Here is a 15,487-nt window from a genome sequence, read left to right as displayed (position 1 = left end):
AGCGATTTATGAAATTTCCTGCCTTGATAAGTGAGGACAAGGATCAAGAGACAAGAAACCTCTTCCTTCTCAGTTACTTTCTCCTAATTAAAGAATAAGGTCCATCACGTGTTTGCTTAGCATCCAGACACTCTAACCAAAAGCAAACACCAGACCTGGGCTTGTTTGGGGGTCATTGCACATGGACCTTACAGACAGACAGATGCAGGTCCGTCACTCATGCGGCACGTGCATAAACCTGCCCGGTGTGAGCTGACCTCCCTCTAACAAGGCCAGAGCTAGCATGTCCGCCGTGCTCCCTGCCTCTGAACCACACAGAGGTGGACGTACTTCATCCTCACAGCAGCCCTGATAGAGATGAGCTCTTACTGTCCCCACTGACTGGCGCCGACGAAAGCTCATGAGACTTCTGCTCCTACTTTCTTGGTAGAGAACCCGAGAGGCCTGTTGGGAGCGGGCAGCAAGGCCAGGGGCGTCAGGGGAAGAACTGGAGCAATAACTCACCTGGTCCCGTTCTCCAACATGTGGCTTGTCAGCCGGAAAATGTTGGTGGACCAGAATGTCATGTCATCCAGTCCGCCAAGGAAATATTCCTGGAATTGTTCCACCAAAAACGGGGACTTCCTGGAGTAGGTGGGGTAGAGCTGTGGCAGAGAGAAAGGAGAGCAGGTGCGTGACCAGGCGGCTCCTGGAACCCCGCAGCCTCCCACGTGGACTCGAGCGACGCAGCCCTTACCTTGGAAACGGCCAGCATCTCCCCATACCTGCAACGACACAATGTGGGCCATGAGTTGTGGTTTCCACAAAGAGTGAAGCAAATCATGGGGAAAAGGCAGCATCAACACATACCCACCATCGTGGGACTGCCCTGAATGGGCAAAATCCGAAAACCAAGAATCTGCGCTTCAGACCCTGAGCCACCAAAATGGGGGCTTGGCAAGCCGCCAGTCACTCACACTTACATTTCCAAGAACTGAAGGTGTGAACAGTCAACAATCGCATTTTTGGTGATGACTGCTCGGCCGTAGAGTTTCTTATAAATTCCCAGCAGGTCTTCGACGGGCACATACCTGAGAGGCAGTGGAATAAGGTCTGAGCTGTGTGGCTCTGAAGATAATAACAGTGATGACGTTGGCTGCCCGCTGTCCCCCGACTACATGCCAGACAATGCCAGGGGCTGCACCTGCTCTGCACTGAGTCCCACCAGCAGCCCCCCACAGGCAAGAAATCAAGGGAAGTGACAGGTGTGTCCACCACTGCAGAGCAAGCCTCTGGTGCCTGTGACATGTGCGAAGGTACAACGGTAGGAAGCCACAGAGCATGAGAGGGAGGGTTACTTTGGGAAGAGTCCCAGGAGCGACATGAAGCATTTTTAGTCTTTTCATTTGAATTGTTCTTAAGAACCATTCTTGTAAAAACACCAAAAATGGCTTCTCAGCCCAACCCCGACTTGCACAGCCCGCGGTGAGAAGTCGTAAAAAGAATTGCAGGGCTGTTGTTCATAGACACAGGTTGTTCCTGTCAGAAGATAAGCAGCAGCTGAAAATTATATGAAGGTGTCTTTTCGCTTCATTTCAAAGACCTTCAAATATACTAGACAGAGTCACAACCAATGAAACCCGGCCTCGGTATATCTAGAAGAAAGAATCTACTGATGTCCAGTTTTTAGTTTTACAAGAACACAGGATGGTCCTTCCACTAAAAATAGCTCAAAAGGCTAGACAAAATAACAAAAATATATTTTTTTATGTGAATCACCAAGCTAGCAAGAAAGTGAAAAATTTCCAAAGGCCCAAACTGGAAACTGGTAACTCTGAGAAATAAGCAAGAGGAAAGTTAAACTTGTCCAGAGGTTCGGCCAAATGGGAACCTGCAGGTGTTTTGGTGGCTGTGTGGTATGCAGGAGACAGGAGGTGACACGTGGGAACTCTGACGTGGACCACCGCAGAGGAGACCGCCCTAAAGCCTACACCTCTACAGAGTGTCAGCGAGAAACAAACGCAGCATATGAACAGGGCAGCAGAGGGGCTCCTGTCTGTAGGTGAGCGATGGAATGAGGGAGGAACTCCCCCCCAGAATGGGAACTTCTCACTACTCTGCCACACAGACCCTGTCCTGCATCCAGGCTATCTGTGATTCAGGAAAACTTCAAGGCTGAACATAACTTCATGTGGTCCCAGGTCAGAAGTGGCTCAGCAGCCTGCCGGGAAGACAGGCCTCTGCAGAAACCAGCTGTGACTCCAGCCTCCAGGGGCTCGGCCCCACAGGGCACGGCCAAAACGGTCAGACCCGACCTGCGCCCCTGGCGATGGGCCTCTGATCCAGTGCAGAAGGCCCCGAGTGTGGAGTGAGAGGGAGCCCCAAGCTGCTGCTGCCACTGCCCCTTCCTGGGGTACCCAAGGCCTCAGTAAGCCTAGGATTGACTTGCCGTTTCTGGGCCTCCCTGAATTTTGCGGCAGCTGGACCAGGGACAGGTGTGGGCAACTGCCTCCCTCGAGTTCCCCCTTCTTCTTGGTCTGTAGGCATCCTCCCAACACAGCCCTCTACCCTCAGGGCTGGGACTCAGGGACACACTACATCCCCTTCTGACTGCTTTGTAAACAAAGAAAAAACAAAACCGTGTGACCACATAGTAGCTGCAGTTACATCTGATAAAGCGGACTTGGAGGCAACAAGCACCGTTGGAGATCAAGGTCACCACCATCACGATAAAAGGTTCAACTTGCCAGGAAAACAAAAGATTCTGAAACTTGAATGTTCCCAACAATGCATTTTTAAGCCCCAATATGACAGAACCACATGGAGAAATGGAAAAAACCCACATCGTGGGGAGATTTTAAACAGACTTCTCTCAGTGATTGACAGACTGACCTGATTAAAAGGAATACTAAACCTAGCCAGTGAGGCTCAGTGGTTGAGCGTCGACCCTGCACCAGGATGTTGCCAGTTTGATTCCCAGTCAGGGCACATGCCCAGGTTGTGGGCCCGATCCCCAGTGGGGGGCATGCAGGAGGCGGCCAATCGATGTTCTCTCTCCCTCTCCCTTGCTCTCTCTAAAATAAAATTAAGAAAAGAAACAGTAAGACTGTCTGACAGCTCCTGAGACACGGGTTGCTCTGCTGTTCCAACTGGGGCAGCTACACGGGGCACATATTCTCTTATCTATACATACGCATTCTTTTCTGTGTTTGAAATAACTCACAAATTCTTTAAGGGTCTATTCATACTGTCTAATCTGCAGTTGGATTCTTCAAAGCTGACAAAGCAGAAGACCCCTAGCACATGGTGAGTCATATTTTCTAGGGAAGGGGGTCGGGCTCCTGAATGCTGTTCAGACACCACCTGTCGGGTGTCCGCTGCTCTTACCAGTGCCGCGCGAGGTAATTAAAATTAAACTCGAACTGGCTCAGCACGTCGCCACCTGTGGGGGGAAGAAGATCCACACGGGGAGATCAGGATACACGGAGCAGCCTCTCCACATGAGTGTGCAACCCAAGTCCTTAGTTCTTGAGCCTGTTACATGTGTGTGCGACTGTTACACGTTTCTGTTCAGTTGTTCTACATATAGCATGTCTTAGCTAGTGCCTGGACAGTGTGGTTCAGTGGTTGAGAATGAGCGTCGACCCATGCACCAAGGGGTTGCTGGTTCAATTCCCAGTCAGGGCACATGCCCAGGTTGTGGGCCTGATCCCCAGTGGGGGGCATGCAGGAGGCGGCCAGTTGATGTTCTCTCTCATTGATGTTTCTGTCTCTCTCCCCCTCTCCCTTCCTCTCTCTGTAAAGTCAATAGAGAAAAAAAAAATTTTTTTTAAACAAAAATAAAATCTTAGCCAGTAAAACATGAGTTGAGAAAAAAAAAAATCACTCATATATCCAAAGTGCTTTTTACTTTAAGGAAAGATGGGTCACGAGCATTCTTATAAATGAGCACCACCCTAGCCAGTGTGAGTATTTTAAGGTAATTTACTCTAGGGAAAAGGTGGCAGTTACCAATTTAAAGCTAATCCTTAGTAGACACTAGGTCATGAAGTTCTATTTGATTTAAAAGTACTTCTTACAAGAACAGGCATATAGACCAGTGGAACAGAATACAGAACCCAGAAATGGACCCAAGGCAATATGATCAATTAATATTTGACAAAGGTGGCAAGAGCATACAGTGGAGTCAAGACAGCCTCTTTAATAAATGGTGTTGGGAAAATTGGACAGCTACATGCAAAAAAATGAAACTAGACCATCAACTTACATCATACACAAAAATAAACTCAAAATGGATAAAAGACTTAAATGTGACCTGTTAATCCATAAAAATTCTAGAATAAATGTAGGCAACAAAATTTTGGACATCATACGCAGAATTTTCACTGATACATCACCCAAGGCAACAGAAACAAAGGGAAAAATGAACACATGGGACTACATCACACTCAAAAGCTTCTGCACAGCAAAAGAAACAACCATCAAAATGGAAAGGCAACCCACTGTATGGGAGAACATCATTGCCAATGATACATCAGATAAGGGGTTAATTTCCAAAATATGTAGAGTGCTCATACAACTCAACAAAAGGAAGACAAAGAACCCAATTAAAAAATGGGCAGAGGAGCTGAATAGACACCTCTCCAAACAGGACATACAAATGGCCAAGAGACATATGAAGAAATGCTCAACATCACTAATCATCAGAGAGATGCAAATTAAAATAACTATGAGGTATCACCTCACACCTGTCAGAATGGCCACCATCAACAAATCATCAAACAAGTGTTGGCGAGGGTGTGGAGAAAAGGGGACTCTAGTACACTGCTGGTGGGACTGCAGACTGGTGCAGCCACTATGGAAAACAATATGGTGTTACCTCAAAAAATTAAAAATTGAACTTCCATTTGACCCAGTGATCCCACTTCTAGGAATATACCCTAAGAAGCCTGAAATACCAATCAAAAAGAATATATGTACCCCCATGTTCATAGCAACACTAATTATAATAGCTAAGATCTGGAAACAGCCCAAGTGTCCATCAGTAGACGAATGGATAAAAAAGTAGTGGTGCATATATACAATGGAGTACTATGCAGCTGTAAGAAAGAAGAATCTTTTATCCTTTGAGACGACATGGAGGGACCTGGAAAGTATTATCCTAAGTGAAACAAGACAAGCAGAAAAAGACAAATGCCACATGATCTCACTTATATATGGAATATAATGAACATAACAGTCTGAGGAATAGGGTAGACCCAGAAACACAGAAGTAGGGTACACTGACAACCCTCAGAAGAGAGGGTGGTGCGGGGAGGGACGAGATAAACCACAGAACTTATATGCATGTATGCATAACCAATGGACATGGACAACAAAGCCGCGGACGGGGCAGGGGGGATGGGGAGGAGGGTGTCAATGGGGTAAAAAAGGAGAAACATCTGTAACAAAAATACAATTAAAAAAATAAATAAAAATAAAATAAAAGTACTTCTTTTTTTAATTTTTTATCCTCACCCGAGGATATTTTTCGATATTTTGTTCAGATGGAGTGGGAGGGAGAGAGAGAGAGAAACATCAACGTGAAAGGGACACATCGAGTGGTTGCCACCTGCACAACCCAACCAGGGCCAGGGCCAAACTGCAACTGAGGTACGTGCCCTTAGCAGGAACTGAACCCAGGTCTCTCTGGACCACAGGCTGACGCTCCAACCGCTGAGCCAAACTGGCCAGGGTGATTTAAAAGTATTTCTAAAATTATGACCCAAGTCAATAAAATGTGATTTTTTTTTTTTTTTTACAAAAAATACACATACACATTTTTCAGAAGCGCATCTCTGTTAAATTAGGTATGCCTGCACTCAGTGAATCGCACATTAAAACAGAAAGCAGTCAGTATACACTACCAGCAAGACAGGATTTTTTAAAATACATATTTAGGTAGTGACGTCATTGCATGTAAAACGTAAGCACCACAAACGCAAACTTGGCAGATGGAAATGCACCGTACCGAAGTCTCCAGCTGAGTGCGCCTCGGAATAGGAGCTGTGGAAGTCCACCTGGGCGGGGAGAGAGCATCGCAGTCTCACAGCGCGGCCAACTCCTTCCCCGAGCGCAAGCAGACTGCTGATCGGGCTTAGAAAGCAAGCTCAACATTCAGAGACATTAGTTTTATTCTTCTGTCTGTGAGGAAATCACATGGCAGCTGTGTGCTCAGCTCGGCAAGATGCCCACACAACCTCCAGTGAGTCCCATTCACGCGTCTCAAAAAATCTATCAACATCGATGAATGAAGGACCATGGGACTCCCAGAAGCTAAGTCAACAGGTAAGATCACAATGTCACCTTGGGGATATGGCATTTTCACACAGAAAATTAAAAAGGGGGGGAAAAAGCCCAAAACACATGGTACTATTACCTTTAAACAGAACCAAGTAGTAGGTATATGTTTTATGCAAGATTACTAAGATACACAGCTTGGCCTGGCCGGTGTGGCTCAGTGGTTGAGCGTTGACCCTGCACCAAGAGGTCACTGGTTCAATTCCCGGTCAGGGCACGTCCCAGGTTGTGGGCCAAATCCCCAGTGGGTGGCATGCAGGAGGCGGCCAATTGATGTTCTCTCTCATCGATGTTTCTCTCTCTCTCTCTCCCTTCCTCTCTCTCTAAAGATCAATAAAAAAAATTTTTTTTTTGCCCTGACCTGTTTGGCTCAGCGGATGGAGCATTTTTTTTTTTTTTTAAGATACACAGCTTGACTAAAACATAGAATTTCTCAAACACTGTGATGAACACAAGACCTTGCATCCGCTGAGCCGTCAGTGCCCACCAGCTGCTCTGCCACGTGCAAGAGCTCACCCAGGTGGCAAGGATGTGACGATAGAAATCCGCCAAACACTCTCTGGGCAACAAGCCTTCTTTCCACATAACATGTGAATAACCTGATGTTTTCCTTTTTTTTGAAAATGACGGGTTCACGCCCATGAGGTCATTAACCCCACCACAGGGACTCACGGCTGCCATTGTCCTCAGGAACCCCTGCTCGATGCCCAGGCTGTGCCAGCTGACGTCTGCAACCATGTGAGAGGTGATCCCAAACAGAAAGGCAACCAGCTTCTCAGTGTCCTGACATGTCAACAAAGCAGAGTCGTGAGTTTGGGTTACTCCACAACAATCCTACAGGACGTTTTAACACATATGCATTTATTTCTGTTACTGACACAATAAAAAATCACTGTCTAGTTATCAAAAACCACAAAGGACTTCGGGCATGTTTTACGTGCCTTGGAAGTGTTTTCAGATTAATCAGTATTAGACAAAACGACTAAGTGACATACCCCAAACTTTAAAAATAATTTCTTCACCTTGGCCAGTGTGGCTCAGCGGTTAGAGCGTTGGCCTGCGGTCCAGAGAGACCTGGGTTCGGTTCCCGCTAAGGGCATGTACCACAGTTGCAGTTTGTCCCCGGCCCTGGTTGGGTCATGCAGGTGGCAGCCACTCGATGTGCCCTTTCCCATTGATGTTTCTCCCCCCCTCCACACCTCTATCTGAACAAAATATGGAAAAAAGTCCTTGGGTGAGGGTTAAAAAAAAGGGGGGGCACGAACCTTGGTTGTGGTTTGTCCCCGGCCCAGGTTGGGGTCGTGTGGGTGGCAACCAGTCAATGTGTCTCTCTCACATCGATGTTTCTCGCCTTCTCTTCCCCCCTCTCTCCTTCCCGCTCTATCTGAAAATAAATGCAAAAATGTCCTCAGATGAGGATAAAAAAATTAATTAATTAAAAAATAAAAATAATTTCTTTACATCATAACCGGGATCTCCTGGTTGCTGCCTGGCATAAAGTCACAGTGGTCAGTGACCCTCACAGAGGGGGAGGGGTGGCAAATGAAGTCAACACAAGTGCAGAAATAGGACTTGATTTTTTTTTTGGTTACTCCTCACCCGAGGATATTTTTCCATTGATTTTTAGATAGAGTGAAAGGGAGAGAGGGAGAGAGAGAAACATTGATGTGAGAGAAACACATTGACTGGTTGCCTCCTGCACAACCCAGACTGAGCCTGGGGATCAAACCTGCAACCCAGGTACATGCCCTTGACCAGAAATCGAACCCATGACCCTCCAGTCCCTGGGCTGGTGCTCTAACCGCTGAGCCAAGCCAGCCAGGGCCGGACCTGCAGTTTTAGGATGAGAGGCCGGCCTACCTTCCCCCAGGGCTGGGGGTAGTTCTCCCGAATGTAATGGACGCTGGCGCTGAGGAAGGGGGTCCAGTGCGTGCTCTCGGACACGTCGTGGAATCGCCCTGAAAGAACAAAGCAGCGCTCAGGGCTCTTCCTCGAGGAGGCGGCTCCCGGCCAAACCCTCCAACCCGCCCGGGCACTGCTCCTTCCACCTCCCCTCCAAGGCTCGTGGTTTCTTCTGTGGATTCACAGGAAGTCTCTAGAGGGAAGTGCTGGGAGAGACAAGAGACCCCAAGCTCACAGCGTCTGTCCTAGCACAGATCTGGGCCCTAAAGCTACGGAGGTGAACTGTGTGTGTTCACTTGAAATATTGTGACCACCGCTGTCCACCTCCCTGAAAGCACAGAGAGATGCTCCAAGGCTCTGAAGTGGGGAGAGGCTGGGTCCTGACTCGCCCAGCTCCCCATCCATCCGTGGGTCACAGTGGGCTGGTGCGGCCCCAACTGAGGTCCGGCCCCACTGCGTGGCCCTCTCCACGCAGCCTGCCTGGCTCCTCTGTTCCACAGTGGCTGCCTCCTGCCACCGCCCGCACAGTCATCCTGTCGGCTTACTAAAGCCCCCTCCAATGACATCTGCGGATGCCTCTGTGTCCCACCGGAGCCACACAGACACAACCCATGACACTGCCTTGGCTTTGCATGGCATGGGACACGATAACCCCCATCCGTGCAGAACAACCAGGTCAAGCCCAAGACGACCAGGTTGCAGGCACAGAAACCAACTCTGCTTGAAAAGGACTTTGCCAAGGTCACTGCTAACACTCAACACAGAAGAAGCCAGCTCAGGCCGTTCATCTCGTTCAAAATGTTTTCCCTTCTGCCTCCCAGTAGAAAAGTGGGTTCACGTGTTCAGAATTTCTGTACTGAAGCAGGTACGTTCTGGTCACGTTGAAAATGCAATGCCGTAAACCAAGTCACAGACCAGCAGGAGTGGAAAGTGTAATGTGCTGTATGTTTTTAAGTCAAAGTGAACCCTGCTGACCAGGTAAAGGTGCGTCACAGACCTGCAAGCCTTCCCCCACCTGTTTCGCAGATGCTGGGGTAGAAGGCGTCGGGGAACACGGTGCCAGCCTGGTACGCATCCCGGTGTTCCAGCAGCAGCTGGGGAGCAGGAAATGCAGAGATCAGGGCAGGGCCACCGACAGACAGGAGGTGAGGACCACAGGGCAGAAGCAAACAAAGTCCACGTAACCCAACACAGGACCCCCGCGTGCAGCGTCAGGCTCCTTCCTGCCGAACGTGGCTCAGCGGAAAGCACCGCCACCCAGGACCTCCCTCCTCCTGCCTCCCTCCGCCCGCACAGCGCGTGGCCCAGGGCTCTCTCAGGACCCAGAGCTGGGCTGTGGCAAGATTTTCAAGGATGCAGTGAAACTCAGTGAAGTGAGAAAAATGCAGACACACACACATATATGATATACGCACACATGTACACGCATGTCAATTTATAAGCCTGTCCTTTAGGCTCTGGGAGGGTAAGGACACCTGCTTCCTTTTCACAAGGACATGGCAGCAGGTGTGGAGGTTCGCAGTGTCCTCCCTCGAAGACTGGCTCACGCCGTTCCGCCCTGTCCTGTGGGGGACCCAGGGTCCCTAGACAGTCTGGAAAACGAAGCTGGCCCCCAGCCTCCACGTGGAGCCCAGGTCCCCTTGGCCTCGCCAGCTGCTAGGAAGGGCGTGGTTTCCCGCAGCACAGGTGTGGAGCCCAGGTGTCCACAGGCAGAGTTCAGAGTGTCCGTTTTGTGGAAGTAAAAATTTTCACCAAAAGTCCAGGCCGGATTTGCTCAGTGGTTAGAGCGTCAGCCCGCAGACCGGAGAGACCCATTTTTGGTTCCCGCTAAGGGCATGTACCTCAGTTGCAGTTTGTCCCTGGCCCTGGTTGGAGTCGTGTGGGTGGCAACCACTCGATGTGTCCCTTTCACGTCGATGTGCCCGCCCCCCCCCCCCCCCCCCCCGCTCTATCTGAGGATAAATGCAAAACTGTCCTCGGGTGAGGATAAAAAAAAAAACAGCTGCAGCAGAATCTAATCACGAGGAACCAGGAAAAGGCATGCGAGACTGACATGTCTATTTTGACCATTCATTTTAAATTTTTTCAAAATAGAAAGTAAAATGGGGAATTAGTTGAATAAATTATGGCATGTTTTGGGTAACAGGAAAACATGTCACTGTTAGAAATTCTTCTGAAGAATTCCAGTGACATGGAAAGATCTCTGTAGGTTAAATACAAAAAGCGAGTTACCAAACAGTGTGTGCAGTGTAAGCCTTTTTTCTTGGGGAAAAAAAAAGTGCTAATAAATATAGGAAAATGCCTGGAAACATATAAAGCAAAATGATAACATCGGTTATCTCTGAGAATGTTTTCTTACAATGAGTTATCAGTTTCCTAATCAGAAAAGATGAAACCTGTTCCCTGGGCAGGGAGGGCAGAGCAGGGAGAGGACCAGACCAGCCAGGTGACCGCAATGCTCTGGCCTCCTGGTTAGCAACCACATTCCATTTGTTCTTTAGAAAGGGGTCCTCAGGGCAGAGGCCTAGGTGGTCCCTATAGTTCCCGGCAACTGATAAACTGGTTTCTCAGCTTCACACATTGGTCCCTTATTAAGTTGTTTAGCATTAAGTCAAAATCTTTTTTCTTTAAAGCTTTTTTAAAAATACATTTTTATTGACTTTTTAGAGAGAGAGAAAGGGAGAGAGAGATAGAAACATCGATAAGAGAGAAACATCGATTGGCTGCCTCCTGCACACCCCCTACTGGGGATCGAACTGCAACCCAGGCATGTGCCCCGACCGGAATCGAACCAGGACCTCTTAGTCCATGGGAGGGCGCTCAATCCACTGAGCCACAGCAGCTGGGTCAAAATCTTTAAAGAGCCAGCACCTCTGAATGTTTTAACAAAATAAAAATCACAGAACCAACCAAACTCTGCAGAGCTGGCCAAGATGTTGCCAGCCTGTGGGGGTCCGTCTGTGCAGCCAGCCCACCCCTCCAGGTCATGACCTCTGCAGCATTTCACCAAACTGTACCAATGAGCCCAGAGGTCACCAGAAAGCAGGCTTTGGTAGGAAGGAAAAATCTGCAAAGATTCCCACATATGGAAATAAAAAAATCAATCACCCATTTTTAATTATTTTTCTTTGCATTTATCTTCAGATAGAGTGGGAGGGAGAGAGAGAGAGAGGAAAAGAGAGAAACATTAATATGAGGGAGACACATCAACTGGCTGCCACCCACACCACCCCAACCTGGGCCAGGGACAAACTGCAACCAAGGTACGTGCCCTCAGTGGGAACTGAGGCTGATGCTCTAACTGCTGACCCAAACTGGCCAGGGCTCAATCACCCTTTTTAAAAAGGGGTTGAATGATAACATTATAAAAGGTCAAGTAATGCCCAGCTGGTGTTGCTCAGTGGTTGAGCGTCAACCCCTGCACCAAGAGGTCGCTGGTTCGATTCCCAGTCAGGACACATGCCCAGGTTGTGGGTTGAACCCCCAGTGGGGGGCGCGCAGGAGGCAGTGGCCGATCGATGTTCTCTCTCACATCAATGCTTCTATCTCTCTCTCTTTCCTTTGTCTCTCAGAATAAAACAAAAACAAACAAACAAAAAACATATAAAAACCTATTTAAAAAAAGAATTGTGCTTGTCACAAAGTATCCTTTAGCCATAGAAGGAGGAACGGCGGGGCGGGGCGGGCCAGATACGGGACTTGAGGAAGGGGGAGGTGAGCCCACACAGTGAGACCCAGACAGGCAGGTGGAGCCGGAAGCAACTCAGAGGACACTTCTGAGGAAAGTCTGGGTGGTGATGCAATTTGTATGCAGCACACTAACAAGAAGTGGAAAATCCATGGCTGAGCTTAGATAAGTCCTCAGCAGTTCAAGCATCAGCCCGGGTTCAATTCCGGCCAAGGGCATGCACCTCGGTTGGGGTTCGTCCCCGGCCCTGGTCGGGGTCGTGCAGGAGGCAACGAGCCAGTGTGTCTTTCTCGGGTCGATGTTTCTCTCTCCCTCCCACTCTATCTGAAGATAAATAGAAAAATATCCTCAGGTGAGGATTTTTTTAAAAATGGCTCTGGCTCTGAAAATTACTATTTAAATATCTGTTAGGGTCTTTGCTTGGCAGCCAGGAAAGAAAGCGAGCCGAGGAGGAAGACCACACGTACCTCTCTGTAGTCCACGCGCCCAGCCTGCAGCTGCAGGAGCTCCAGCGCTCTGTGCCCTGGGGGAACACACAGGCTCCGTCAAGTCCAGCCGTAAGCTGCAAACTCAACTTCCCGACATTCCAAAGGAAAATAATGTTATGGTTGTGCTTGTGAAGGAAGAGGGGAATGAAAATTAACTTTGTACTCACTCGTCATTTTCAGTGGCCATGACTAGAGTCAGACAATATCCATATCAGGGACATTAACATAAAGATCATAACAACACTACACATCAGTCTGGGCAACGGTTCAAAGGCCCTGCTTCACCAGCCCTGTGGCCTCGTCCCCGCCTACGTTAAAGTCAGCAACAATGCCCACCTTGCAAGTGTGCTGAGAGAGTCACAGAAAATAAGTGCTGTGACAAGCGCAATGGCTGACACATGGAACGAGCTCACTAAACAGGTCTCCACCATCGTGTGACCACCTCACACCTCACCTCACCCTGGCTGCTGAGGTAGATACACTCGAGGAGGAAGCGTGATCCAGGGCGTGCTGTCATCACCCGACTACTTCAGAAGGCCACCAAGTCTCAGAAGGCCACCTGCCCCCCCTACTCTGCCCCCCCCCCCCCCCGCATACCCACACAGGACACCCACATCCCGAATCTTCTCAGAATCAACCGGAAAAGGAGCATTCCTGGTGAAGAGATACCTTATTTCTATTGTGAATCACATCCAATTTTTAAATTCATACAAGAAAACAGCCACTACTCTAAGTGGCTCATTTCCCAGGAGTGAAAACACATTACTACCCACGTCATGCAAGAGCCACACCTGGTGCTCCCCCGTCACCCACATCCAGATGACTCCGCCTTCACCCTGAGCTCATGGGCACCGGCTAAGTGTACCCCAGTTCTCCCTAACTCCTGTCTTCACACCAGGCAACTGAAATGCCGGGGACCACGCCAACTCCCTGAAGCTGGCCCCCTTTAAAGCCCCTGACTCAAGGGACCCACTCCGTGGCCACATGTGGCCCTTTACATGTACTTGGAGACGGAAAACAACATTAAATACCTCACTCCCCTGTATTCCACCCTTCACTCCTCTCCTGGAGCCTCTGTGTCCCCAGCTCCTCACTCTGCCCACCCACAGAAGCTCCAAGACCCTCTAGCTTCCCACCGCTCCACCAAACCCACCCCAACAACCCCTACACCTGGACAACTCCAGTCCTGGCCTCCTCCTCTCTGCGCCTGGTGGCCAGCACAGCAGTTGATAATCAACTGGTTAGTTATCAACACAAGGGATGAAATTCCAGTCTCGTAACCTTTCTGATAGATTTGGTGTCCTGAACACCGTGACCAGTGTCCGGCTCTTACCTATTTCTATGTGTGTTGAAATGCCACACGGGGAGCCTCCAGGGCACAGCGAGCCCAGTGTGATGAGCAGGCCAGACCAGAACCTGCAAGAAGATATGCTGTGGTCACTCAGTGCCCCCTGGTGCTGGGACTGACCCCACCTGCTACACCTGCCCCAAATCCCACTCGGACCCTCACTTTTCCTGCACGCGCATCACTGACACAGAAACCAAGCCTCGTTTATAAAAATTATCGCCTGCCAGTACAGCAGACAGACTGCACCTGGGAGAGAAAAGGGAGAACCTGAAATCCAAGTGCCTCCAGGTGGGAGCCCTGCCATCTCCCTCCAGAGGCTCCCTCTGCATTTCTAAAGCGACGTTTGTACGAGATGCAAGCCAAGTTGTCTCCAAGTATTCTTCGCCTTCTTTTTTTTTTTTTTTTTTTATCCTCACCTGAGGATATTTTTCCATTTTTTGTACAGATAGAGTGGGAGGGAGAGAGAGGAAGGGAGAGAGAGAGAGAAACATCGACGTGAAGGGACACATCGAGTGGCTGCCACCCGCACGACCAACCAGGGCCGGGGACAAACTGCAACCGAAGTACGTGCCCTTAGCGGGAACCGAACCCGGGTCTCTCCGGACCGCAGGCCGACGCTTTAACCGCTGAGCCAAACTGGCCAGGGCATTCTTCGCCTTCTTAAATTAACCAGCCTCACCTGTCTGCACTGAGAACCACTGGACTGGCTGTCTCACCTGACTAGGGCTGATGGCCGGTGCATCCTTCCCTGCTGCCTCAGCCTCCCGCTCCGCGGGCCCTGCACCTCCTTGCTGGGGCAGCTCCTACGATGATCAGCTGGGACTGGCTTCTCGCTCAGTGTTAGGCAACAGATACCGACACCTGTTACTCAAGAGCAGCCAATCCTGCTCTTTACCCTGTCCCTACAGCTCTGTGCGGGCCTGCTGCACAGCCAGATTCCTGCAGCCCAAGCCAACATGCCCATCCCACTTGGGGTGGGAGCAGAGGGACAGATGCAGGGCAGAGAAACAAGGGTTCCAAAAACCCTGGGCTCAGAATATACCTGTCATGAATCCAATCTACAGCACTTAATCTGTAGGAAAAGTTAGGTGAAATTCTTCGTGGAAATGGTGATCTCAGCTCAGGCTTGTTATACCTTAAAAGCAAGGACAGAGATCCTAAGAGGGGGAGGAAAGGATGCTCAGCCTCAGGCTGGCCAAATGGGGGAAGACTAGGAGATGGGATGATCTGAGACCCTGGTGTCTGCCAAGTTCCCTCTAACCTTCCCTCGGTACCTGCAGAAACTGGGCCAGAACCCGAAGCCCTGCCTTGGGGCAGCAGGCCCGGCTGCGTGGAGGCCAGACACCACAAGCCGATTGTTTTGTTTGGCTAACAGGGTGTTTTATAAACTTAGGCCAATTTTTTTCATGGAAAATTTCACGTAGACATTTAGATTTTCAGCTCTCAAACAAACACGAACTGGCCTCAAACTGACATTCCCCTGTGAGATGATGATCAGCTGAAGCAACCCCAAGACAGTGCAGAGAGGGCTTCACGTGAGCCCACAGGTCCCAGGACTCCTCTGCTGGTTTTCCAGCTCATTCGAGGTGCAGCTTTCCAGCTGCTCTGGAGCTTGGGGCCCAGTTCCTCTGCGATGCCACTTGGCTGACCTATCCTGACAAACAGCCTACCTTCATCTAAATCAGTGGCTTGACCTTGAACACTGCCCTGAATTTCCTGTGACAGCTGTAGTTCTCGCTCAGC

At 49.5% G+C, this 15,487-nt stretch overlaps 1 protein-coding gene across 1 annotated transcript in view; it reads right to left on the bottom strand.

Annotated features, from left to right (window-relative positions):
• The window catches only part of GPLD1 (glycosylphosphatidylinositol specific phospholipase D1), a 34,927-nt gene extending 20,441 nt beyond the window's left edge, over positions 1-14,486 (bottom strand). The window contains exons 1-11 of the mRNA XM_036273002.1: positions 14,461-14,486; positions 13,730-13,812; positions 12,376-12,431; positions 9,236-9,314; positions 8,179-8,276; positions 6,991-7,101; positions 5,990-6,038; positions 3,367-3,421; positions 963-1,070; positions 737-764; positions 505-644 (exon numbers count right to left, since the gene is read on the bottom strand). Of these exons, the coding sequence (XP_036128895.1) occupies positions 505-644; positions 737-764; positions 963-1,070; positions 3,367-3,421; positions 5,990-6,038; positions 6,991-7,101; positions 8,179-8,276; positions 9,236-9,314; positions 12,376-12,431; positions 13,730-13,812; positions 14,461-14,486 (833 nt within the window). The remainder of the gene's footprint in view (positions 1-504; positions 645-736; positions 765-962; positions 1,071-3,366; positions 3,422-5,989; positions 6,039-6,990; positions 7,102-8,178; positions 8,277-9,235; positions 9,315-12,375; positions 12,432-13,729; positions 13,813-14,460) is intronic.
• Between the last annotated feature and the right edge of the window lie 1,001 nt (positions 14,487-15,487).

This window comes from Molossus molossus, unplaced genomic scaffold (genome assembly GCF_014108415.1).
Source record: "Molossus molossus isolate mMolMol1 unplaced genomic scaffold, mMolMol1.p scaffold_m16_p_20, whole genome shotgun sequence".
NCBI classification, from domain to species: domain Eukaryota; kingdom Metazoa; phylum Chordata; class Mammalia; order Chiroptera; family Molossidae; genus Molossus; species Molossus molossus.
The sequence above is the reverse complement of the archived record's forward strand: the minus strand, read 5'-3'. Positions and strand labels throughout refer to the sequence as shown.